Source organism: Asterias rubens, chromosome 4 (genome assembly GCF_902459465.1).
Source record: "Asterias rubens chromosome 4, eAstRub1.3, whole genome shotgun sequence".
Taxonomy (NCBI): Eukaryota; Metazoa; Echinodermata; class Asteroidea; order Forcipulatida; family Asteriidae; genus Asterias; species Asterias rubens.
Window position 1 is genome coordinate 7,131,690 of NC_047065.1, and position 27,995 is coordinate 7,159,684.

The 27,995-nt window shown below is 38.0% G+C and overlaps 2 protein-coding genes across 2 annotated transcripts; both read left to right on the forward strand.

The window, feature by feature from the left end:
* Positions 1-4,805: 4,805 nt before the first annotated feature.
* LOC117288886 (carbohydrate sulfotransferase 14-like) lies at positions 4,806-6,909 on the forward strand. The gene is made up of 3 exons (XM_033769749.1): positions 4,806-4,911; positions 5,346-5,404; positions 6,049-6,909. Exons 1-3 carry the CDS (start codon positions 4,806-4,808, stop codon positions 6,907-6,909), a joined length of 1,026 nt encoding a protein of 341 aa, XP_033625640.1.
* A 6,019-nt stretch (positions 6,910-12,928) lies between these two features.
* On the forward strand, positions 12,929-26,920 carry LOC117288774 (ribonuclease P protein subunit p29-like). Its single transcript, XM_033769610.1, has 7 exons — positions 12,929-13,053; positions 13,779-13,887; positions 15,149-15,366; positions 17,053-17,127; positions 18,255-18,319; positions 24,863-24,964; positions 25,493-26,920. The coding sequence occupies exons 2-7, from the start codon at positions 13,789-13,791 to the stop codon at positions 25,627-25,629; spliced, it is 696 nt and encodes a 231-aa protein (XP_033625501.1). The 5' UTR covers positions 12,929-13,053; positions 13,779-13,788; the 3' UTR covers positions 25,630-26,920.
* The last annotated feature ends 1,075 nt before the right edge of the window (positions 26,921-27,995 follow it).

Below are 27,995 nucleotides of genomic sequence, written 5' to 3' on the forward strand. Positions count from 1 at the left end.
TCGACCGATCCAAGGCAACGTGTTCCTTTAATTTATAAGTTTTATGGGTATAGGGTCGACGTATGGGTGACATGTTTATTGAATTTTTGTCATGTTGACAGAGGTAGGTGACAGACTTCAAGGGGACTAGGAGAGCCGATTTACTAGTGTGTCAATAAAAGGATTTTCATGAGAGACCGCGATGGTATTTTTTTCAGATCCTCTCTTTTGTCAAAGTGGGGGTTGATATCAAAAGTATAAAGTATGTTTACAATAATTTTACAAGCCACTATCATTCACATCAAAAACCTACAAAGGCGAACACAGATGGGGCTATTCATTTCTAAAGCAAGAATATTTTCTTACTTCTTTTTTTGGATTGGACGATTAAAGAAACATGTTGACTTGGATCGATCGAGTTGGTCCATGAATTTCTTTTGAAACCGTTTGTTTTGCAATCGATATGGTTTTAAAGATGTTGTTAAAGACAAGCATGCTTCGAAAATGCGTGGTTTTCCTTTTACTTTGCAATCTAACACGGTCGGCAATTTGAGTCAAAATCTTGGCTCCACAAAATGACGTGCAGTGTTAGTTCACGACGTATGAGGAAAACCATATTTCTTACCATTATGCATTCCTTTACACACGGTTTCAAACACTTTTTAAAGACCAACTCGCCCGATCCAAGGCAACATGCCCCTTTAAGGTCACTTGCGATGTGGTGTTATTAGGAACAATGCATGGCTCTGATTATTTTAAATACAAAAACCTGGCAACCATTGTAGGTAATGACGTTGCCATGGGTATATTTATTTCTTTTTGTCAGTCTCAATTTTGAAAGAAAACATAAACGGCGACACCTGGCTGAATGCTTCGTTTCACCGTTGCATAAATTTGAGCTGGTGTTTGGTTTGTGTGTGTGGGTTTATGTGTATATTTATTTTTTTTTGCCAAACAACAGGATTCATTTTCTATTAAAGGTATCGTTTTAAGAATATGTTTATGTAAAGATTATTGATAGCCAGGCATAACAGTATGTGTGTTTGTGATATCCTCTGAAACATACATTGAGGTGATGCAGTAATTTACAAGGTCTTTGTTTTCCTTCCCTCGATATCATGTCGTTCCCTCGAAATCAAACGAGTTCGTTCTCTCCAGATAACACTCTGTTTTACATAATATTTCACACCGTTGATTTTTTCACTGACAATAATATTATTAAGTTCCCTCGAAAATAATATTTTGATTGAAATCTCAACGGGATGTGTTTGGGAGATGGGATATTCATCAGTTATTTTTCTGTGTAAAAATTACTTTCTAACTGTTTTATTTTCAAATACACTTAATTAATTTAAAGACACTGGACACTATTGGTAATCGTCAAAATCAGTCTTCTCACTTGGTTTATCTCAACATACATAAAATAACACACCTGTGAAAAATTTAGCTCAATGGGTCGTCAAAGTTGCGAGATAATAATGTAGAAAAAAACACCCTTGTCACACGAAGTCGTGTGATTTCGGATGCTTGATTTCGAGACCTCAATTCTGAGGTCTCGAAATCAATTTCGTGGAAAATTACTTCTTTCTCGAAAATTAACTTCTTCGGTGGGAGCCGTTTCTCACAATGTTTTATACTATCAACCTCTCCCCAACACTCATTACCAGGTAATGTTATGTGCTAATAATTATTTTGAGTAGTTAACAATAGTGTCCAGTGTCTTTAAGCCTATCCAAAAGACGCAACTTTGACATTGTTTTCCCCAAAACATGAGCACTTGAAAATGTCCACAACCTTCTTAAAATATTAGTCGTTTCAATATAGACTGTTTTACTAATTATCCAAAACACTTAGCGCTTTTACCGTGTCTGTTTTTTAAATAGCTGCTTTAAAACCATGAGATGAAAAAAGTTTTGCAGTGCAATTAAAGGCAGTGGACACTATCGGTAATTACTCAAAATGATTATCAGCACAATACCTTCCTTGGTGACGAGTAACTGGGAGATGTATAAAACATTGTGAGAAACGGCTCCCTCTGAAGTGACATAGTTTTCGAGAAAGAAGTAATTTTCCCTGAATTTGATATCGAGACCTCAGATTTAGAATTTGAGGTCTCGAAATCAAGCGAGTGAAAGCAAACAACTTTGTTTGACAAGGGTGTTTTTTCTTTCATTATTATCTCGCAACTTCGTCGACCGATTGAGCTCAAATTTTCACGGGTTTGTTATTTTATGCATTATGTTGAGAAACACCAACTGTGAAGGCTAGTCTTTGACCAATTACCAATAGTGTCCAGTGTCTTCAATAATATGCATAAGGGTTTGTTTTACTTCAAGGAAATAACATAGTTGTGTACGTGATTTTATAACTCCCATGTGTTGCTCTTGATGTGAATTGGGGGTTAAATGGCTCATTAACACTCAAAAACCTCCAAACAGGTCTTAATTGCATTGTTAATTGCCTGAAAAAAAAGAAAGGTAGAAAATCAACATATTCCATGTGTTTGTGTCATTTGTATGAACAATACAAACCTAGCCTTGAGTAAGGAAATCACACAATTTAGCTTATAGTTGACTGGTTTTATCTTGATGTTATATTTTGAGGACGGTATATGGACTGCTCTGACTCATTTATGGCCCAGTGTGAACAGAAAATGACCAAGAAAATGACGCAGAATCCAAGTTAAAATCCCACTGTGTGAACAGTTTTGGGATCGGTCTGATCCACAATGGTCAGGTCCCCCTTTGGACCCGGACTCCGCGTCATACTTGAATAGGAGTTTCTAGTAATCTCAAACCAAGTGGTTTACAACAAAAATATTACTTCGTTATGATGTTATAAAACGCATTTAGGAGAATCACCAGGAATTCGGGTTTTAAAATGTTTCCTCTGAAGTATTTGCGGTGACACCAAGGGGACAGTGGCAATACAATCGTCACACTGACGCAAGTTTCGTCAGGTTTGCATAAAATACACAGTGCTGTATATATGGAGGTCTTCACAAAATTGTGGAGGGGTTTGTACAAGATAACAGTGTATTCCTAGAAACCGGACGTATTCGGGAATTTGGGTTTTAAAGGCACTGGACGCTATTGGTAATAAATTGTCAAAGACCAGTATTCTCACTTGGTGTATCTCAACGTATGCATAAACCTGTGAAAATTTGAACTCAATATTGGTCGTCGAAGTTGCGAGAGAATAATGGAAGAAGAAAACAAACCTTGACGTACAAGTTGTGTGCTTTCAGATGGTTGAATTCGAGCTTAGTGAAAAACTACTTATTACTCAAAAACTACGTTACATCAGATAAGAGGAAGCCCTCTCTCACAATGTTTTATACTATCAACCGCTCTCCATTGCTCGTTACCAAGTAACTTCTTTTTATGCTAAAAATTATTTTGAGTAATTACCAATAGTGTCCAAAGGTTTCCTTGCTGAAGGAAATGTGGCGACACTTGACAAGAGGAGACAGTGGCAATATCAAACCCCAAAAATTGTTCGAATACGCAGAGACATGTCGAGGTTATAAAAGATTTGAGCTTTTTGGTGGGGCTAGCAGTACATTTGCGTTCTAGTAACGCCATCATCGGGTGGTTTCTGCCAGTTAAGTCCAATCGGGATAACGACATTATCATTATGATGACGTATAACTGACAGTCTTCCGCTACAACAAACCAACGTAAACACTAACCAGGATATTGGCATTTAAGACCAATTAATACGTCATTCGAGACGAACCCTTTAAGGTCATGTGGATTTGTCCCTGGGTTCGTGGGGGTTGTACGGGCAACCAAGACCGGGATGTGAGTCAGTCTTTTCAATTGAAGAGAACATGATCATTTTTCTACTACTAGGGATACTTGTGATTGCAACTATCGAACCCAAATAACCGATAACGTCAATGTAAGAGTGTCGATTTAAAAAAGTAAGAGCACTAAGTTAGTTTTTTTTACACTGATTCTTCTTTTTTACGGGTTGCGACTTGTGTATAAACATACCACATTACGTAAATTTAATGTTATTTGTCTTCAATATTGTACGGTGGGGCTTACCAGTGGTGTAACCTAACAGAATCGATACCATGTTATAAGATCAAACAAACAAGGTATCGACATCTTCGCTGTACCTTATTCCAGTCATAATAGTCTTTGTTGAAGTTTCTGTCTTGGCGAAGCAGTTTGGTCTACTTAAAGAACCATCATAACATGCACAATACGCCCATCAAAGCCTTTTATAGGCAAGTTATCAGACAGTGAACGTAAAACCTTTGCGAAAGTTTAGACAATTTAACAAGGAAGGTTGAGAGTACTTCAAAAGAAAACCTACAGGATTTTCTTTCAAGATGGCGACGTTGTTTTATGTCTTGTCTATAACTGAGATAGTACTGCTTTTGGTAGCAATGACTTCGGGGCTCGTGGTGGCTTCAGTTGCGGGTAGACAAACGGTAAGTGGTCTTCAATGTAGCTAATATGTTCCCCCAATATTCATAAATGTTTAGGTTTATTTCGTGAACGTTTTTGCGGTACATATGCACTGTACTTTTTGGTCGGCAAAATCTTATTTTGATACGATCCAACGCTGTTCGCAAAAATAAAAAATGAATAAAAAAGACACTTAAAAACAAAGAAACACTTAAAAACAACTACATCAACAACAGCAACAACAATTAGGTCCGACCTATTTTGTGGACACTCTTTCCTAAAAAAAAAAATACATTAAGTTTTGCCGTTGAAACCTACGTACAAATCACATTGAACTAAATTCGAAGTTTGAAGTGGGCGACATTGACGAGCATTAATTTTTTGAATAATTTTTAGATTATCAAGATGGCTACCCCTCGGAACCTTGCACTCGTCACAATCTGCCCCATCATGATACTCTTGATTATGGCGTCGTTTCTGCTGGATCGAAACCAACGTTATCCAAATCAAAGTGAGTGTTCTCAATAAAAACGGCTCTTTCTTTTTTTAAAGACACTGGACACTATTGGTAAGTGTCAAAGACCAGCCTTCACAGTTGGTGTATCTCAACATATGCGTAAAATAACAAACCTGTGAAAATTTGAGCTCAATCAGTTGTCGAAATTGCGAGATAATAATGAAAGCGTTCAATTCATGAAGTTGTATACCTGAAAATGTGTAATCGGTTTTTCACTATTTTCGCGTGACCCAGATGGCCGATCGATCTCAAACTTCTACAGGTTTGTCAGTTTATGTATATGGTGGATTATATAATAGTGCTTATACATTGCCAGCAACTGTTTTGTTAGTAAAAACCAAGTCTGTAATGTTCTTTTAACTCAACATGCTCTTCCAGGTTTTCTTTAGGGAAATTTGTAACACCAACTTTTGTATTTCTCATCCCAGGCGTGTCGCCGTTCATCCGCTCGTTTCGTTACTCCAAAATTCTACCTGAACAGCAAGAGGTACGTACAATTTAAAGACACGGGACACCTTTGGGGGAAAAAAACCTGTTGCACAAACTGTTGTGCTTGGTCTTTAAAGCCATTGGACACTTTCGGAACAGAAAAAAATAAAAGTTCACAGATTTACAAATAACTTACAGGGTTTACAGAAGGTAATGGTGAAAGACTTCTCTTGAAATATTATTCCATGAAATCCTTTACTTTTTGAGAAAACATTAAAACAATATCAATTCTCGATATCGAGAATTACGGATTTACTTTAAACACATGTCACAACACGGCGAAACATGCGGAAACAAGGTGGGTTTTCCCGTTGTTTTCTCCCAACTCCGATGACCGATTGAGCCTAAATTTGGACAGGTTTGTTATTTTATATGTAAGTTTTGATACACGACGTGTGGGCCTTGGACCATTCTGTTTACCGAAAGTGCCGAATGGCTTTAAAGGGGGCTTCAGGCCTGAAGTCTTTAAATAATATTATAACATTTCGAGGGGAAACAATGTTTCGAGGGAACGAAATAATCTTAATATTTTTGTTTGGATTGTTTTACCTGTCCTTTAAAAATAGCAATACATATACGTAATCATATATTAGCAAATCGGCTCTGCTTTGTACTTAAAAATAGTGTTTTCCCAAAACACAGGAATCAAAGTCAGCCGTTATTAACATCACCACTGATGCAACATCGACACTAACTGCTTTGGAACTTGAACATATCGTGAACATGGAACAAGAACGTCGAAAGCGGGCACTGGCTGCAGTGTGTAGCCATTTTAGCATAATATCAGGACCAATTAGCGACTACAGACATTTACTCGTCAACGACAAACATAAAATCCTCTTCAATTTCATCCCCAAGGTGTCTTGCACGACGTGGAAGACAATCTGGCGTACACTGAACAACAACACTGGAAAGTTGAAGAATGTACTGAAATATTACAAAAGAGATGATGCCCGGTTGAAGAGCTACCGTAAAGTGTTGTTTGTGCGAGAACCTATGAGTAGGTTACTTTCAGCGTATATGGATAAACTTCACTCTTGGTCTTTCATTCAACGGATTTGGGAGAAGACTTATGGGAGAGAAATTTCCGATCGTTACCGAGGCGATAAAAAACAGAATCTCGGGAAATGGTGGAATATTACATTCACTGAATTTATCAAATACATCACTGATCGGGGAAGTGGTATCAAAATGAACCAGTTGAATGACCACTGGCTGCCACAGTATAAACTATCACGGCCTTGTCATGTCAAATACGATTTCATCGGCCATTTTGAAAATCTTGCAGTGGAAGGTCCGTTCGTACTGCGATGGCTAGGTATCGACCACCTCGTCCAATTCCCAGAATACAAAAGCTCAAAGGCAAAACAACGTTTTGTGGAATATTACAAGTCGATATCGCCGGATTTGATGCGGAAACTGATGGATTATTACTACGTGGACTATAGACTGTTTGAATATTCACCCGATGACGTCATGAGTCAGGTTCTATGGGGTGTTTGAGGAATGTTGTGGTAATACTAATAATATAATAATAATAATAATAATAAGACTTGTAATGCGCACATATCCACCCTGCTGGGTGTTCAAGGCGCAGTAAAAACCAAAAACAAAACAAAAAATAAAACACAACACAACGAAAAACAGACACAACAAAATTAGTCATTGAAAACCTGTGACATAAGATAAGTTTTGAGAAGAGACTTGAATTTTGCGGTACAAACACAAGATCGAAGATTAAGTGGTAGAGAGTTCCAGATGCGTGGCGCGGCTGAAGAAAAGGACCTGTCACCCCATGAGTGTCGAGACTTGGGTTCAATGAGGAGAAGCATGGAACTTGATCGAAGATTCCTTGATGGAGTGTAAACTTGAAGCAGTTCAGAAATATAGTGGGGAGCCTTGCCATTTAGAGCTTTGTGGACAATGAGCATCAGCTTGAAGATGATTCGTTGAGAGATAGGGAGCCGGTGTAGTTGTTTCAGAATGGGGGTGATAGAACAAAAATTTTATAGACAGTGTCACAATGCGGGCAGCAGTATTTTGGAGCCGTTGAAGTCGTGAAATCTGGTTGTTAGGAAGACTGTAGAGAAGAGCATTGCCGTTGTCAAGACGAGAAGTAACAAATGCGTGAATGACCTTTTCAGTGGCACTTTTGTCCAAGTACTTCCGAATCTTACCTATATTCCTGATGTGATATGATGATAAACGAACAATAGTGTTGATGTGTGGCTGTAGTGTCATCGATGAATCAAAAATAACCCTCAAGTTCCGAGCTTTCAGCGAGGGAGCTATCCGAGCATCACCGATGGAGATGTATGGCACTGAAACCTTAGTTAACTGTTGACGTGACCCAAATAAAAGGAACTCTGTCTTATCATCATTTAACTTCAGGAAGTTTTGTTGTGTCCAACGTCGAATCTCTTGGATGCATTTCTCAAGGCTTGTAATAGATGCATTGGCGTTTTTTGAGAAGATTTAAATGTGATGTATAGCTGAGTGTCGTCTGCGTACACATGGTAATTCAGATTAAATTTGAGGATGATGTCACGAGTCGGTGTACAGCGTAAACCACCGCGGGCCGAGTACCGACCCCTGTGGCACAGAGTAGTTCAAAACAACAGGGTCGAATATCGCAGTGCCAATACAAACATGCTGAGTTCTGTTGTGGAGATACGATTTGCACCATGCTAGGGCTGTGTCCTCTATGCCAAGGTGATTCTGGAGCCGAGAGAGAAGGATGTTATGATCAACAGTGTCAAAAGCAGCACTCAAGTCTAGCAGGACTAGTGCTGTAAGGTTACCATTGTCCATAGAAGAGAGACTACAGCCGGGACTGGTAGAAATCTACACTTCATGTTAATGATAATAATAATTTGGGGGCTAATCGCCCTTACTCGCAGCTAGAGCTGAATTGCGAAGGACGCGGCTACACAACGTGTTCGAGAAGCAGGCATGCAAGGGCGCATTCAGCTGCCAGTGACATCAACCCATTATGACCAAGATCGAAATTGTTTGATTTTTTTCCTGAGGGAGGAAAAATCGGATAGTCTGGAAAACCCTCGTGGGCGTGGCACAGCAGAGAACCAAAGCACAACTCAACTCACATATGGCCCGACCGGGAATCGAACCGGGGTCACCTTGGTGAGAGGTGAGCGGGGTCACCTTGGTGAGAGGCGAGCGCTTTACGCACAAGCCAACCGTGCCACCCGGCACGGATGTTTGTTCATAATATTATTATGTTAGCTCAATACACATTATAGCTAGTGTGTGTCTCACAACCAAAGTTCTCAAGTGCTCCGCCAGGGTAAGAAGATAAAACGCAACAATAAAGATGGCGACGTAAAAATAAAAACACGCAAGAGGGCGCTATAACAACTACTGGCGCTCAATAAATCAGTGTTTCAACTTATAACAAGTCCACAACCTTGTTACTTTTACCACACTAAACACAACACTATCCAATGGGTCTTTAAACGTAAACTTGCGTCTCGTGCCTAACGGTGCAACCTCTCGGTAAGCACCAGGGCCCAATTTCACAGATCTGCTCAGCACAAAAATTTGCCTAGCATGAAATTTCTTCCTTGATGGAAAAACAATGAACACTGTTGATTATAAACCACTGTGAGAAACGGCTCCCTTTGAAGTAATGTATTTTTTAGAAAGAGGTAATTTCTCACTCGAATAATTGGCGTGAAGTGAAGGCTTTTATTATACATCTGAAAGCACAATGTGCAATCGGGGCGTTTTTTCTTACATGACCAATAGGAGACTTTCCAACGCTAGGCGGCAGTAGACATACCGGGTAAATTTCCATTGTTTACGTAGTTCTGAACATGCGCATAATTCTGAGAACAATGGATTTACCCGGTAAGTCTGCTGCCCTCTATCGTCCCAGAAAGTCTCCCATTGAAAATGTCAATAGCCCTTTTCACACTATAGTTATTTCCCGGTAAATTCCCGGGAACTTCCCGTGAACTTTTGGTCGATGTGTTCACACTACAACCAAATTTCCGGGAAATAGCCTATCTCCAGGAAATAGTTAATCCTGCTCAGGGGTATGGGGTTAAGGGAGTTAACCTAGGGATAAAGCAATTTTCCCAGGAAAAAGCAGATAGTGAGAACTAAAAGCAGTATAACTCACCACATCCCAACCTTTGCGTCCACTGTGTTGAGACGTCCGCATAGACCTTATCGCAAATACCAATGCGCAAGCGCAGACTGTTGAATGAGGTGCATTGTGGGATATATATGGATCAAATTTGGATACCAGCTAGCCCACAATGCACCTAATTCCAAGCTTTACGCGCGCGCCCCGGTATTTGCGAAAAGGTCTATGGGCTGACATGTTTTTCAAAATTTCCTGGGGTTTAAATCGTAAGTGTGAAACGACCGTGCATTTTCCTGGGAAATAGTACTCCCGGGAGTTACAACAAAATTGGGTTTAGTGAGAACGGTTGCTGTGGTGGCGATGGGGTTAACGTCCGGGATTTTCCTGGGAGGTTTTTTTTTTCCCGGGGTATGGCTCTGTAGTGTGAAAAGGGCAATCGTGTGTTGAATTCCTACGGGACTTCTGGTGGGGGTTCGAAGTTAATGGTGACTTAATAGGCCCTAGTTCGAAGACTCACCCCAAGCTCATTCTGCTGGTAATAGTCTTATACCCGACTGTGTGAAATTAACTTAACAAATTCCGTGACTTTTGAGTTTATAATGAGTAAAACATAATTAGTTTCATGTGTTTTTTGATGGTGCATTTTTTTTCTGAGGTGACTTTTGCTGTTTTTACCTCTGTCGTTTTTACAGGCTTGTCTAACTTTGGTAGACTTTTATTAATGTATATATATTCTAATATATTTTTGTATGTGTCTAGCCAGGGTTATTGGTATCAAAATGCCTTCGGGTCAGAGTTTTAAAGTAAACCTTTCAGACTCCGGGCATAATGCTTAATTATGACGTTTTAAAAATGTTGTTTTTAGTTCATGCATGCATGATTACGTTATGTGCAATGCAGCTGGTCGGTGTGAAATTTAAAACCAGTGTCGCCAATGCATTAAAGGGAAGGTACACGTTTGGTAATTACTCAAAACAAATGTTAACTTAAAAACTGACTTGGTAACATAATATAAAACATTGTGAGAAACGGCTCCCTCTGAAGTAGCATAGATTTTGAAATAGAGGTAATTTCCTACTAAAATATTAAAAGACTTCTAGCTAGAACTCTTTTATTCCTATCTGAAGCACACAAATTCGTGCAACAAGGGTATTTTTCTTTTATAATTTTCTCCCAACTTCGATGACCGATTGAGCCCAAATTTTCACAGACTTGTTATTTTATGCTTATGATGAGATACATCAAGTGAGAGCACTGGCCTTTGACGCTTACCAAACGTGTACAGTGCCTTTAATGTTTTCTCAAAAAGTAAAGCATTTCATGGAATAATATTTCAAGATAAGTCTTTCACCATTACCTTCTGTAAACCCTGTGAATTATTTGTAAATCTGTGAACTTTTGTTTTCTGTACCGAAAGTGTATAATGCCTGTAAGGCTATATCCATTGCCCAGACAGAATGGAATCAGGGGCTAGGAATTAGATACACAGATAATGAAATCTCTCAGGCAGAGTAGTCACTCAGTCGGAAATAATATTACAATTTTTTTTTTTTTTATAATTAAATAACGAGCCCTGTCTGTCATAAACTACACGCCTGGCGCCGATTTGCAGCTCAACCTGAATAAAAAACCTAATAATATTCATAAATAATTGTTGTAGACCCTACTCTTTTTTTACCTCGATGCATTTCCCCTCTCTATTGAGAATAATGTACCATTTCCCTTTCTTTGCTTGACGGAACAGCTGCTTAGCAGGGTGTTGAGTAGGGAATGCCTCAGTAAAGCTATTTCACTAATCAAACCCAGGCATGCTTAGCACAACTTCCCATGCTTAGCACTCTATGAATTTCGGCTTGGGTCAAGATGAATTAACCCAATTGTGTTTAAGGTTAACCACACGGAACGACATCGCAACCACTTTATCAACGATAAACAAGTTGATTTTGGCGCTATGTAATTGATTGATTGATTGATTGATTGATTGATTGATTGATTAATTGATTGATTGATTGTGTCCCAGGCCCCCAACCCAGCCATAGTTACATCTCCAACAAGCTGACTTGCTGAAATTATTAGTAGCATATAAAGGCATCGACTTCATGGCTTATTGTTATTCATCTTGACACGACAATTGACCACAGGTCGATAAAATAAGTCCATAAAATACTCCATAACTCCTCAAAATAAGTCGACTAAAAGGTTTTCTTGTCATCTTAATAAGTGTTATGGCATCCATGGACCTCCATAGAATTGTAACTGTCGTGCACACTTGATTACTCATAATGCATGAAAACGCCATATTTTTAGGTCAAAAAGATTATTATTCTCTCTCAAATCCATTTTGAAGTTTGCGAGTTCGTTAATCTCTGATTCTACAACGTTCAGCAAAATTTATCGATAGACCGATTTTTGTTTTATTGATAATTTTGATCAATTTGTTGTTAATACTAATTCAGCAGATTATAGTTGTCAGAGACAACAAATTTAGTGAGTTAACTCCTAGAACTGATGATGGGGCTCACGGTTTTCTATGCTCGTAATAATAGTGGTGATTAAACAATAACTCATTATTATGAAACAATCATGTATATTTTGACTTTATAATATTGAACACGAAAAGTATGATTTGAAACTTTGCATAGTGGAAATATTATAACATTATGTAAGGTTTGCAGACCACGTTAATCTCTAAAGAAGTAAGTTATAGCAGGAGAGGGGGGCACTCACCTTTCACCCCTGTGTGAATCCCGTGTCGTACGCCTTGCACGGGTGGATTTTACCCCTCCCAAATTTAAAACTGAGACAGTCTTTTCTCACGTTCTTGCTTTGCCCGAATTTTCCGCATTGCTTGCCCCGACCGCTGGGAGGGTTGTTGCCCCCGCCCCGCCAGGGTAGGCTTATATAGGCCCGAGTGATACTGGGCAGGCCCTCCTGAAACAATCACTAGGGATCTCTTACAAGTAGATCAAAGCCTATGCTTGGTTTAATTTCTAATTACATTAAATTTTATAATAAATGGACTTAAAATGGCGATAATAAGAACTTCTGTCATATTTGCCATTTTCTTTCATGTGGACTGTATGTTTAGGCGCGCCTATGCCTGCCTTCTGAGTTTTGTTTTTGTGTCTCCCATGTGTCTCTAAATTGAGGATTGAAGTTAACTATTTTTCGTGGATTTGGTATTTTCAATCGCATTTAGGTTTCCCCCTGCAAAGTTTGCTTCCAGTAAAATTGAAGCAATGTTGTTGTGTTGGAAAATAAAATTAACCACTATTTCGCTTTGAAATAATTATTGGGTGTGGCTTTTTCATACGTCGCAGAAAACTTTTGTGTTCTATAGAGGGCTCACTATACAATTTGTGGACTCTGAATTCAAGTCTCTTGAGGGCGCTCGTAAGACACTCTTAAGTGAGGGCAACGGGACGTAAACACATGCATCGGGCAATGGTTCTGTAACCTTAAGTCTTATGATTAAACCACAACAAAAGAAGAGAAACGTAAACATAACAACCACAAATAGTAGCCGAGTACTAAGTCATGTAAGTGTTGGCAGCTTTCTTCATCAATCGATCTGTCGATCGATAGGACTAACCATTATTCTATTTGTTTATGATTGATCATGTATCGTATTCGTAGCGTATGTTCAATTTTTTGTCAAGTTCAATGTAATGTTGATTGTACTGATTCACTGGACACATCAGATATTACACTACAGTTTATCATACAGTAGAGCATCATATGAAGAAGAGTAATATTAGTATGCATGATGGGCATGATTTTACCGGTTCGATCCGGAAAGTTACTTTTAAGTTTTAGATTTTTAAAAGTACTGTAGTGTTAGAAACTATACTTATAGTTTCTAGAAGTAGATTTTATAACTACATGTATATAATAAGTAGCTAGTTTGGTTTGAATTGATTGATGGGGGGGGGGGGGGGGTGTAACTGTTATTTATTACAAAACAATTTCTAATTTAACCAATCAATGGTTAACTGCGCACGAACAATCCCTCATATTGACATAATCATGGTTATAACTTACTGAAACTTGTAAGTTAATTCAAAACAAAAAATAAGTTATCTGGTCAGGCTCCCTATCCTATCAATAGGTCCAGGGCTAGGAGTACGGCAGTCGTACTTTACTTAACTGACAACTTGTTGACAACAAACAAGAACTACTAACTCATTAAATTTCACTAAAAATGGCTTCATTACCACCTGCTGCTTCTCTACACATAAAGTAATGCAATGTGATTAAATTATAGACAGAGCAAGATGGCTGACGCAGACAAGACGGACAATGTGCATGAGGAAAGTTTTATGCTGTACAAGAAGCTACCATCACATATGATTAAAGATAAGACGCTACTTCAGGTAAGTGATGCTGTTTATTTATTTTTAAGTAAGTTTTCCTATTTATTTATATTTTTATTTCATTTGATTACACATCCAACAGCACAATTATCTCATAGGACACCTATACTTACAGGACAAAAGAAACAAGGAAAACATTTCAGTTTTAGATGAGGGAGGGAAAACTCCACACAATCAGTGAGACTGAAACCCAATCCACAGGCAAGGCTCCGGCCTGAGGTGGGATTCAAACCGGCATCCACAGAGTTGAAAGGCAGGGAAAGAAACCACTGAGCTAACCTGATCCCCAAAGTTGCAATTGAAAGCTAAATAATAAATAAGCTTAACAAACTAGATGGCTTAATTTTGAACAGTCTGTTTCAAAGTTCCTCCAACTTTCAAGAAACACTGATGCTCTTTTTGACAGATTTAACAAATGTTTAAGAATGCTTGAAGGAGAAAATCGTTTTGCATCTGAAAGAAAAGTTTTTTTGTGTGAGATACAGTCTCAAAACAGAGCACCAGACTCAAGCTCTGCTGTATCTGATCAGCAGAGTGTAGGTTCGAGTCCCAGTCATGAGTCATGACACTTAAAGGCAGTGGACACTACTGGTAATTACTCAAAATAATTATTAGAATAAAACCTTTCTTGGTGAAGAGTAATTGGGAGAGGTTGATGGTGTAAAACATTGTGAGAAACGGCTCCCTCTGAAGTGCCATAGTTTTCGAGAGAGAAGTAATTTTCCACGAATTTGATTTCAAGACCTCAGATTTAGAACTTGAGGTCTCAAAATCAACCATCTAAACGCACACAACTTCGTGTGACAAGGGTGTTTTTTTCTTTCATTATTATCTCGAAAGTTCGATGACCGATTGAGCTCAAATTTTCACAGGTTTGTTATTTTATGCATATGTTGAGATACACCAACTGTGGGGACTAGTCTTTGACAATTACCAATAGTGTCCACTGCCTTTAAGTAACACTGTAGGTCCCGTGGGTTGTTATGAAAACTATCAATGCACGTAAAAGATTATAAAAAACACTTGTCGCAAAGAGAAGGGGGTTTGCCACGGTGTGCCTGGCAGTGCGACTATCTTCAATCATGAAGCCTGCACTAGAAAGGACGAAGATGAACAAGGGGCATGTACACGCCTCCACACTTTGACTGTTTGACCTCAATGAAAGCCTGTGCAAGAGGATTTCTTATAATGTGTCTTAAATTTCAAGTTGTATGTTCACATATATTTTTCACGCATTTTTAACTCTCTCATCCCAACATAGGTCCCAAAGGATTCTAAAGATTTTGTGAACAGCTTCTTAAAAGCTGCCGCTCCCAAGGGTCGTTCAGAAGAAATAGAGAAGTTCTCCTCTCGCAAGGAGATGGTAATGGACGCCCTGAATAAGAAGAAGCGCAGTAAACGGAAACGGAGTAAGAAAGCACTGAGCACCAAACAGAAGAAGCAACTCAACATGAATGATATACCACCAGAACAACAAAAGTATGTAGGGTTTGATTCTTTGCATGTCGAAAATATGATACACATGTCGTACAGTTTGCGGTAACACAATGTAATGATAATGTTTAATTGAGTTGGGATGGTTATGGACAAAAACCGTAGGTTTCACCAAAAGTATGAATGCAGCGGCAAGACACAAGTTAAAAATCTGTTAACTTGTTTATGCGGAGACCAGTTGTAAGCGTCCCGTCATTAGTTTAAAAGTGCCTTCAAAATAGGTCTACAGCTTAGAGAAAAAAGATCTGATAGCCACCCAAATTTCAGAATTTTAAAGAGGACTTTTGAGGGTGCTATTTTGAACTGTTTTTGGGCTGGGTTGCCGGAAAAAAAGAAGACAAAAAAAAATGAATAAATAAACAATTTATGTGTCCAAATGATCAATTTATCACTAGAATAAATGGCGCTTTAAAGTCACCTGGATGTGGTCAAAAAAAAGCTTTTGTCACTAAAATATGTGTTTTGATGAGTGGAATATGAATAAACAGTTAACTAAGGTTCTACAAAATTAGTTTCCATTTTATTTACAATTTTAAAAGTAGGCCCACCCCAATAGGGGGCTGTTCGTGACGTCAATCGAGGTGCAATATTTGAAGAGAAAATGTGTAGCCTGGCCCCATACACTACGTCTGGGTACCTGATCGGTATGATGCCTACGTACAGAACTACGGTCACGGAGCAGACTGCACGAAGTTGAAACAATACCCCAATTTTTTTCATGTTATAGGCAAATGCTCCTTTAGGTTTGTTACGTCTTTCAGGTACCTTCTTCGTCTTCCCACTAGCTGGAAAAATTGTCGGGCTTGTGTCATGTTTTAAAAAAGAACTTTTCTCTTCATGTCAAAATGTTTGGTGTATTCCGGATTCTCGAAGCACGCTGGCTGGAATTGTTTGCTGCTCAGCGCTGGAAAAGACGTCGGACCGGACCACTTTGCAAACTGACCCCATCTTTAGTTGTTTTGCTGCATCCAGCAGCAATACATCTCGACGACATTGTCGGAAAAATGCAAGAATTTCTTTCTTTTAAATGTACAAACTCACTACTAGGACTTGCATGTACTTGCACGTACGTGTGTTCTATGTTCGATCGAGGCAAAGTCTGCCTCGATTTACGTCACAAAAGTAGATAGGCGAACTTAACTATTTTTTAAACATATATATCGTTACAAACAATGACTCAAAAAATAATTTTATTGTTCATATCTATATGTGCTACACACATCGGTGTATATGGGTAAAACCCCCCAAAAAAGATTTAGTAGATGCAAGTAAATAATGTAGTTGCACTGTACATCATTTTAAAGTAGGAGGAAATTTTCCAGAAATTAAAACTGTCCAGCTGCTAAAAAGTGATTATTTCAAGCCGTACCCAAAGCAGGGTTTGATTTCGTTGCTAGTCTGGCTTACACTTATTGTTTCACACTCTGTGGTTGGTCAAAAATAACCAACCTACATGTACCTGTGGGAAACTATTGATGATGATTTTCAAGTGAGCAATATTATTTTTATGTTCAGTTTAAAGAGTGGGATGTGAAATGCAATCTACAGATTTATGTAGATTTACTCTTTTACTTTTTAGTCTTCCTATGTTGTCACCATCTCAAGGGGGCAACAGAGTGAAGCTATACAATGGAGTAATCACATTTTTCCGTTCTTATATTTGATGAACAGGTATGAGATGTACGAGCCGTTACACCAGCTGTGGTTGGATTACATCAGAGATAGTCTGCAACTCAACAGAGAAACGTAAAAACTTGTTTGATTTATCAAGTTTTGAAAGCCTGTATTGAATCCTAAAAAAAAGTTGTTTACCTTTTGCAAGAAACGTATTATACTGTTCTTTTGGAAGAATTTCTCTAAGCATGAGATGTTTCCTATTCCATTGTTTCTCACATTACATTGGCATTACAGACAATGACACCAGTCCCCTGGTAATGAAAAACAGAGTTTGAGCTCCGTTTTTAACCCTCCTACTCTGTGACCATTCAATATCCATCCGTTGAGGTTTTGAAAGGTAGAGGAACTACATGTATGATATCAGCCAGCCTGCAATATGATACTGTGTGGTGAATACATGTACATCTACATGGAATACATCCTATACAGTCAACTTTTGTACTGTCGGACCATTCAATATTATCTACTGTGGTTTTGAATGACAGATGCGTTATATCATGGGGTGAGTACATCTAGACAGTCAACCCTCCCACTGTCTGACCATTCATTATCATTCACTGTGGTTTTGATTACAGATACATTATGCAAATCTACATTATGATATCATTTTGTGAATGCGAATACACAGTCCCAGTGTGCACATCCACACTTTAGTTCAGTGTCAAGTTGGCCACCATACACAAACCATGCAGTTGACAGGTTTTCACAGGGTCGGTCAACTCAATTGAAAATGTAACCCAAGTAGCAGGGTTAAAGGCAGTGGACACTATTGGTAATTTTCAAAGACTAGCCTTCACAGTTGGTGTATCTCAACATATGCATAAAATAACTAACCTTTGAAAATTTGAGCTCAATCGGTCATCAAAGTTGCGAGATAATAATGAAAGAAGAAAACACCCTAGTCACACGAAGTTGTGTGCGTTTAGATGGTTGATTTTGAGACCTCAAGTTCTAAACTTGAGGTCTCGAAATCAAATTCGTGGAAAATTACTTCTATCTCGAAAACTACTCCACTTCAGAGGGAGCCGTTTCTCACAATGTTTTATACTGCCAACCTCTCCACATTACTCTGTACCAAGTGAGGTTTAATGCTAATAATTATTTTGAGTAATTACCAATAGTGTCCACTGCCTTTAAATTATTGAAAGTCATGTTGTACATTCTGTTGCTCACCTTGATGTTTTTTTTTTATACAGAGTTAAACCAGAACATCGTCACACTAAGTTGTTAAGATGTGATCTTCATGGCAGTATAATAACAGGTGAGTTTGTTGGATGAAATGTAACTTTTGATTATATTTGAGCCTCTGTAATGGTTGGTGTGAGTGCTAAGTTCACTTTTTGGCAGGTTTTTGTTTCGTTGACTATGTGTGGCATTGTGCTGTGTATGCTGCAATGTGTAATCATTCAAATACAGCTTTGATACGTGTCAAGTTGGAGGATTGTTTCGTGAACAATTACAGGGTTGAACAGAGTGTGTAGACCTTTACCACGGTAGGCCTGGGCGAATAATTTGAATATCCGGTTAATGGCGAATAGGTTTTCCTATCTGTAACTGCGAATGCCTTTTTTCTTCACCGGATATTCGCAAGGGGCGCGAATACCTATTTATAAACCGGATAGTAGTGTAATTACAACCAAGTAACCGGAAAATTCTATTATCTGATTATCCGCGATCGTCGGGGCGACAACTGATAGGAATGTTTTGTCTGAATCCTTATGAAACTTCTATTAAGACAGCATAAAACAGCATAAATTAAGTATTTAACTATGCTCACCTCCGCGAAGAGTTAAAACAATGACGCTTCTGACCTAATTTGTTCAAAGATTACGAAAGTTTTCCTTCACATAGAGGCAATTACGATCAACAGAAAAAGCAAATCGCCATCTTTAAATTAGATCCGGTTATTTTTATGAATGAACCAAGTGACACTGTCTAAAACTAATATCAATCCGCCCATAAGATCTCATTCACAAACGAACAGCGCCCTCTAGTGGCGTGAACAAATATTTGAATATCCGGTTAATTTTGGATAGTTGCCAGCGATTAACCGAATACCAAATTTCATTTTTCGCCCAGCACCATATCATGGTGTGGTCATCTTGATTTTTACTCCATTTCAACTCGTTGTTGCCAAACTGGGGCTGGACGAAATAATAGTCTGGTGCCATGCGCAATGGATGTTAGCATTCATTACTGCTATTGGAAACGGGGAACATGACCAAGATGGTGACAGCGTGATTAACATTGATTGTCATGAATGACGCATTGGTTCATTGGGGCCACTATTCTTAAGTACTTTAGAAGTGCTCGTTGTGCACGTCTAGTGGTTGCAACGAGGGACACGACTAGTTAGTTGTTGCAATCAACAGTCACTGAAATTAATGAATTTCCTTCACAAGAATTAGCACTTCTTGAGTACTTTTTTTATTAAGGTAAAAGTGGAGCATCCACTGGATGCAATTATCTTACCTCTTCTTCACACAGAGTATCGTTTGCGACCCAATGATTGGTCGTGACCTGTCGGGGGGTCGCAACAGGGGATCACGAACAACGATCACAAGTAACAAAATTTTGTCAAAAGACACTTAAAGTTATTGTAACATTTCTGATCAGTCTGCCAGCAATACAAATTCACAATCGATCTATCATCCAAACATGGTGTTTTTCCTTATGCAAACTTACTCATATATTTATATAGATAAAAACATGATGCTCCTTTAAACAATTTGAGTTACTTGACTCTGCTACATTAAATACCTTAAGTTATTGGCGATTTGCAGATCGCGGTCGGATTCCTGAAATTTTGAACGGTTCGGTGTCGTACGTGTTTTTAGACTACTGTCTTAGAGCTAAGAGCAACAATGGATCATGTTCAAATGTGGCAAATGAAAAGGTTAAGATTTCTAGGTTTATACTTAACTTGCAATAGAAACCCAATGTAAAAACATCCAAATGTTAAAATAAAGTGTGTGGACTATAATAAAAAAAAAGTACATACCCAGGTTTCAAATTATTCAAGCATTTTGGCACAATGTCAGCAGAATGGATCATAGGGTCCTTGACGATCCAAGGAGCTGTCCTGTTGCCTGATTGGTCCTCTCTGTCAGCCGAAGGGCCCCCTCCTGATTCATTGCAGCTGTGTAATGAAGCCATCAGCCACATTCTCACTTGAAGGTCGACCAAAACCTTTTTTGAAAAAGTATGATATTATTTTAATAAAACTATTTTAAAGGAACATTACAGAACTAGTTTTTGCTAACAAAACAGTTGCTGTTAGTGTTAGCACTTTATGTAATCCACCATATACATAAACTGACAAACCTGTAAAAGTTTGAGATCAATCGGCCATCTTGTCACGAGAGAATAGTGAAAGACCACTTACAAATTTTGCATTGCATCGATGCCAAAATAAAAATGAATAAAACGCTCATTGAGCGATAAACTCCAAACACAAAGTTAGATTATTTATTTCTCATCAAATATGACATTTCAGACAGAAATACTTCAAGGGATGTTTTCTACTACCATGTAAGTTTTATGTAAATCTGTGATCTTCACGATTTTTGTTTCTTACCAATTCTGTAACGTTCCTTTAAACGCCTCGCAAGTTATGTAATGTTGCTCCTTTCCTCCTAACAACATTGGCAAATTCGGTCGTGACGCCACAAACAGGGGGGTCATGGATGGGTTTCACAAAGAGTTAAGGCTCGTCTTATCTCGAGGTAGACGAGTTAGGACTAGCCTTCAGTTTAACAACTCCTTAGACTAACTAATCCGAAGTTAGGATCATCTTTCTGAAATCAACCCCAGAGCCCAATTTTATTGCGATGTTTACCCCCAGACGGAAAAGTTTCCGTATGGCGCCACCACTTTTTCATTCGATATGAAATATTAAAGTGTCTAATTTACCTCAATGAGATATCCCTTTTTGTAAAAGTGAGTGAAAAAGTGGTGGCGCCATACAGAAAGTTATCCGATTTATGTGCTTTACAGGGCACATTAATCGCAGAACTCTTTGATGAGCATCTCCAAGTGGGTGGCATTGTGGTTCCTTGTGGTTTCCCCTGTAGGTGACTTTTGGTTTGACAGGGATTCGAACCCGCAACTAGACCTTGAATCTGATGCACGAGAACTTTAGCCACGGACGTGCATGCCACACTCTAGATGGCATTTGCACTGTTGGAAATTTAAATTAGAGCCATTATACATTTTCGGAACAGAAAAAAAAATAAAAGTTCACAGATTTACAAATAACTTACAGGGTTTACAGATTTGTTTTTGAGAAAACATTAAAACAATTATCAATTCTCGATAGCGAGAATTACAGATTTATTTTAAGCACATGTCATGACACGGCGAAACATGCGGAAACAAGGTTGGGTTTTCCTGTCATTTTCTCCCTTCTCCGATGACCGATTGGGCCTAAATTTTCACAGGTTTGTTATTTTATATTATAAGTTGTAATACACGAAGTGTGTGCCTTTGGACAACACTGTTTACCGAAAGTATGCAACATGTCCAATGGCTTTAAATAAAGGGAGTTGATTTTCAAAATATCAGTCATCTACAATTATTTATTTTTTCCATAAGTATTTTTGATTTCCTCAAAAATTTACCCTGATTGTCCAGTCGAAGGGTTTGGAAACGTAAATTAGAAAACGTAAATTAGTTTCCATAAGTCTATAGTTTTCATTGAAAATATCATTCAACTAACCTGAAAAAGTTATATGGACTTTGTTTTTCTAAAAATGATGAAATTAAAAATTGCTAAACTTGACCTTTACCTGGACATGTCACTGGAACAATTTGCGTTCGCAAAAATTCCATTTCTGACCCACACTTTTGGAGAGATTTGGGGATTTATTAAATTCATAACTGCAAAGAAAGATTGGAAAAGTTTCTGTATGGTACCACCACTTTTTCATTCGATATGAAATAATATAGTATCTAATTTACCTCAATGAGATATCCCTTTTTGTAAAAATGAGTGAAAAAGTGGTGGTGCCATACGGAATTATATCCGAAAGATTAACAGAATAATCATGAAAAATAAGCTGTTTTCAGGTCTAAGATAATCATGACTTTGGTTACTCACTAGATGCCATTTTGAACTGCTTCCTAACATTGTCCTTTGTCCGTGTTGGTTTGTTTCATGTTGACAAATTGGACAAGTTTCCGTATGGCACCACTTTTTCATTATAGTATCTAATTTACCTCAATGAGATATCCCTTTTTGTAAAAATTAGTGAAAAAGTAGTGGCACCATACGGAAAGTCATCCGACAAATTTTTCAGAAAAATAATTCCACAACTCAACAGCTCTATGGTCGAGAAAATTTGCCTCAAATTTATTCCTCTTGTTGTGGAGCCTTCTTTTAAAGGGAAGGTACACGTTTGGTAATTACTCAAAACAAATATTAACTTAAAAACTGACTTGGTAACAAGCATTGGAGAGCTGATGATAGTGTAAAACATTGTGAGAAACGACTCCCTCTGAAGTAATGGAGTTTTTGAGAAAGAGGTAATTTCTCACTAAAATAATAAAAGACTTCTAACTAGAAGTCTTTTATTCCTATCTGAAAGCACACAAATTCGTCCAACAAGGGTGTTTTTTCTCTCATCATTTTCTCGCAACTTCGATGACCAATTTAGCTGAAGTTTTCACATGCTTGTTATTTTATGCTTATGTTGGGATATACCAAGTGAGAAGACTGGTCTTTGACAATTACCAAACGTGTACCTTCCCTTTAAAGAGTTTTTAGTTATAAACCCCTTGTGTTTTTGTTTGTTTGACATTTTTAAAAAGCTCTTCTGGTTGTCAATGACAGAGTGATTTTTAAAGCCATTGGACACTTTCGGTAAACAGCATTGTCCAAAGGCCCACACTTTGTGTATCACAATTTATATATAGGAAAATAACAAACCTGTGAAAATTTAGGCTCAATTGGTCATCGGAGTCGTGAGAAAATAACAGTAAAACCCACCCTTGTTTCTGCATGTTTCATCGTGTCATGACATGTGTTCACAATAAATCCGTAATTCTCACTATCGAGAATTGATAATTGTTTTAATGTTTTCTCAAAAAGTAAAGCATTTCATGAATTAATATTTCAAGAGAAGTCTTTCACCATTACCTTCTGTAAACCCTGTAAGTTATTTGTAAATCTGTGAACTTTTATATTTTTTTCTGTTCCGAAAGTGTATAATGGCTTTATAAGAACAAGTACCAAAATATCAAATTAAGAAAAACTGTCCATATCCTGCCAACACTTTTCCAGTAATTTTTGCAAAAAGGAATATGTCATTTAGGTAGTGGTGGCAGGATATGGAAAGTTATCCAAAATGTTACTTACAGCTATCTGAGTGCACTTACGTGCCAAGCTCCAGACACTTCAAACATGAGAACTGCTTCAGGGATTACTTAACTCAAGACTCATGATATTGTTTTAATTTTCCTCATTAATCAACTCCTTCACTGAGTTATCCACAATGCTTCTTCCAGACATTTATACATGACTGATGGTGTGTCTCCACCATGCCACTACACACCACTGCCTATAATGATCACTCAAGCATGACACTCTCTGCTACTTCTTGTTGCACGAGGGCAGGCTTTACATTTATATAGTATTTAACTAATATTTGCATAAAATAGAACTCTTCTGAGAAATTACTCTTACAAATCAAATGAGTTAAGTTAGAGATCGAGCTGGAAATCTTCTGTCCATAATCGGCAAAATAGTTGGAAATCTGTGTCACAAAAACCTTTTGAGCCATGACTGTTCGGTAGATTCAAGGAATAAGTTGAAATACAGAATTTATAGGTATTAAAAAAAAATATTAATGATAATAATTTCACTCTAAAAAATCAGTTATTTCATAAATTTTCAAGTTTGCAAGTGGGTGCAGTTTATATTTTGTGTGTTTTTATCCCGACACTGATGTGTAATATGCATGTGGATTTTGTTATTATTATTTATTTTTAATTTTTCAGTGCTAAATAAACAAATATGTATTGCTGAGAAAGATATTTAAAGTCACCTGGAAATATATATTTTTTCTTCAAACATTAGAGTATAGGCCTATGTTCCTGAACAATAAAATAATTTTTTTAGTAATTGTTTTGAACTATTTATGTTTAAAAAATTAAATAAGGTTGTGTGGGGGGTGACTCCACCTACCCCTTTTGTGACGTCAATCGAGCAAGTACATTCAAGTCCTAATCGTGAGTTTGTCCGTTTAAAAACAAAAATTCTTGCATATTTTCGGCAATGTCGACCAGGTGTATTGCTGCGGGATGCAGCAAAACAACTAAAGATGGTGTCAGTTTGCAAGTCTTTTCCAGCGCTGTGATGCAGCAAACACTTTAAGCCGTCGTGCTTCGAGAATCTGGAATACACTACACATTTTGACATGAATTAATTTTACCAGCTTGTGGGAAGTCGAGTAAGGTACCTGAAAGACATAACGAATCTAAAGGAGCATTTGCCTAACGTGATCAAAAATCTGGTATTGTTTCAACTTTGAGGGCATGTTTTTAGCTTGCGCCAAGCGTCATTATGTTGTGTTGGCACTGCATGCGAAACATCGCGCCTTGATTGACGTCACGAACAGCGCCCTCGGGTTGGGCTTTTTTTTCAAATTTGTAAATAACATGGAAACCAATTTTTTTAAACCTTAGTTAATTGTTTATTCATATTCCACTCATCAAAACACATATTTTAGTGACAAAAGCTTTATTTTGAAAAAAAACCACTTCCAGGTGACTTTAATGATTATTTATTTTTGTTTTTAATCCTCAGTGACTAAATCAAAGTGTCCTTCCTACATCGGACAGTCAGGAATTGTTGTACAAGAAACAAGAAATTCATTCAAGATGATCACAAAGGCAGACTGTCTTAAAAGTGAGTACTAGTGCAGTGGCTATAGTTGCAAACTTTTTGCACTTTGTGATAAACAAAATGTATAGAGTGCCGAACGTGCAAGATAGCTGTTTAGACAATTGGCAACAACAAAAAAAGCATCAATTGGCAACAACAAAAAAAGCATCAAATGCAATTCCCTCTGAAGTAACGTAGTTTTCGAGAAAGAAGTAATTTTCTGTGAAAATTTGAGCTCAATTGTTCATCAAAGTTGGGAGATAACAATGAAAGTAAATACACCCTGTTAACACGAAGTTGTGTGCTTTCTGATGCTTGATTTCGAGACCTCAAATTCTAAACTTGAGGTCTCGAAATCAAATTCAATAATAATTACTTCTTTCTCAAAAACTACATCACTTCAGAGGGAGCTGTTTCTCACATTGTTTTTTACTATCAACCTCTCCCCATCACTCGTAATCAAGAAAAGTTTTATGATGATAATTATTTTGAGTAATTACCAATAGTGTCCACTGCCTTTAATGTTGTCATCTCTGTTCCTCTTTGTTTCAGTTATTCCCAAGGTGAGCACAGTATTCACATTGTCAGTGGATGACATTGTGGTGAACATCTACGGCACCCATCTCAGATACAGAGCCAGCGACAGAGCCAATAGGAAATTCAAATCAAAACCAACCATTGACTTATAACACTAGAGAGTGGCATCTCTGTGACCTCCAAGTTGTCAGACGGCTAGGAACAAGTTCAATGGGCACCGTGGTTAACTATTTTGAATGGAACCCAGGCTCATCCATTGATTGACTACTGTGGTCGACAATTTGGAACCAGCCTCGAGACCATGGTTTCTTCTTTGGTCCCGACAGCCTGCTCCATGCTATTACAGGAGTATATGTAGTCAGTGACGATTAAGCAAAAAAGACAGAAGGCAATGGAGTGTTGAATACCATGGTACCGATGGTTGACTAGGCATCCAACGAGTCGTCCGAGTGACTGCCCATTTATGTTGCTGGCAGTGGTCAATCACAGGTCGACTAATGGGCGGTCGAACTTGCTCTAGATTGTCCTAAAAGCCATGTTTCCGACTGCCAACAGGAGCCCTGTCTGGAAAGCCTGCCAAGCCAGACAGTCTCTTTGCTAGTCTTGGTTCTATCTCATAATCCCTCGCGCAAGGTCAGGGCCCAATTTCATAGAGCCGCTAAGCACAAAAATTTGCTTAGCATGAAATGTCTTCCTTGATAAAAACATGATTACCAACAACATTTCCTTTTGTTGCATATAACGTGTTACTGGTCTTCAGCTGATGTTTGCTCATCCTGAAAATCATGTGGAAATTTGGTTGGTAATCCTGTTTTTATCGAGGCAGACATTTCATGCTAAGCAAATTTTGGTGCTTAGCAGCTCTATGAAATTGGGCCCTGTTGTTAAAATAGATTCAACTAAGGTAGCCTAAGTTCCGTCTAGTTGAAGATAGTTGGACTACACTAGTCGACTAATTGGACCATCCTATACTGGGCATGGTGGCATTACTGGTTATCAACAGAGGTTTTCTAAGAGTGCAGGGTGGACCAGTTATAAGGAAGTGATAAGGTACGTTGAGCTGCGGGTCATGTTGGCACGACATGACTAGAGTTGTCCGCACTTCAACTATGTCACTAAACAACAGACCCACTTGATAACCTTTGGTCCTTGAGCGACCTTGACTCCCGTAGGTAGACATCTTCTGCTTATGGATCGACCCTTAGCACACTCTCCATACTTTTGCAACAGTTTACCATCAGTAAGTCAAAAGGCAAGCAAGCTTGCTGACGGTTTTAGTAAGCAGATAAGTGCCGCACAAAAAAATGAAAATTCATTGTGAAGAACAGGAACAAACTATCATGATCTTCTTACTGCTTTGCTTACTTAATTAAAGGGTCTATGTACTTTTTCCTAACACAAAACACAATGTCCACAGATTTACATTAAACTTACACAGTTTGAAGATAATAGTAGACAGCTTCCCTTGAAATTTTACTAACTCAGGTGCTGTAGTTTTTTAGAAATGAGTAAAACAAATAATTTTGGTCTCGATTTTAGCATGTAAAAATGTATTAACCAGTTATGCTATGCTAAAATAATGTTCGTCTTCCCGAGACGAACAATTATTTTGTGGCTTGTTTTACTCATTTCTCAAAAACTACACACTCAATTAGTAATATTTGAAGGGAAGCTTTCCACTATCATTATATTATCTTTATATTGCAATAAAGTCCAAACAAAGCAGTTTTTTTTCATTTTGTTCTTTTATTGCTAAAATTTGCATAGAAAACAAAGTCAATTAAAAGGTGATATTTGTAGTGAGTATTAAGAGACGGTTGTCCCTGCGTGTGATTTAATACAATACTTGTTGTCGTTATAATTTTAATGCTTTTTTAAACTACGAGTCTACTGATACTCTAATGCAAGGGTGTTACTTACAAACTTTTTGTAAAATACTGAAAAGGGCCGATTCATCAAGCCCCGCCCATAAATATATTGACCAATCACAGCTGCACTTGCACAACAAAGAGGTGCAACAAAAACACCAAAGTTTTGGTGCTCTGGCCTAACCCACTACCAAAACCTTTGATTCGGACACGAACCAACCAAGTGCAATAAGAAGCTTCTATGACAATTTTGTTCCTGCATAACGTCTTTTCGTAAACTATCTCGCTAAAATAAGCCACTTTATTTGATTTGAGATATTTCAAGGTTGAGTATTGATCATTCAAGTTGCGGTAATGCTGGGTAGAATTGCTTTTCATTAGAACTTGTCCTGCTGTTTATCTGTGGACCCCTAACATCGACGAGAGAAGGCTAGTCAAAACATTGAGAACAGTTTGTATTTCTCACTCAGTTAAGATGCAAAATTCCTTCAATAGATGTTAAATTTGCATTGGGGATAAAGAATATTTATTTTGTTTTTTTACCCATACACCGATGTGTGTTAGCACTGTATACTCAGTACTTCCCCGCAAGTCCTGTGGAAAAAAAAAATCGCAGGCATATTACTCGGTAGGGATTCGAACCCACGACC

Excerpts from the sequence above, each read along its gene's own strand:
- LOC117288886 (XM_033769749.1), top strand. The coding sequence starts at position 4,806 with ATGGCTACCCCTCGGAACCTTGCACTCGTCACAATCTGCCCCATCATG. Across the intron at positions 4,912-5,345 it reads CCAACGTTATCCAAATCAAA|GCGTGTCGCCGTTCATCCGC; the intron begins GTGAGTGTTCTC and ends TTCTCATCCCAG. Across the intron at positions 5,405-6,048 it reads TTCTACCTGAACAGCAAGAG|GAATCAAAGTCAGCCGTTAT; the intron begins GTACGTACAATT and ends CCCAAAACACAG.
- LOC117288774 (XM_033769610.1), top strand. The coding sequence starts at position 13,789 with ATGGCTGACGCAGACAAGACGGACAATGTGCATGAGGAAAGTTTTATG. Across the intron at positions 13,888-15,148 it reads AAGATAAGACGCTACTTCAG|GTCCCAAAGGATTCTAAAGA; the intron begins GTAAGTGATGCT and ends ATCCCAACATAG. Across the intron at positions 17,128-18,254 it reads CTGCAACTCAACAGAGAAAC|AGTTAAACCAGAACATCGTC; the intron begins GTAAAAACTTGT and ends TTTTTTATACAG.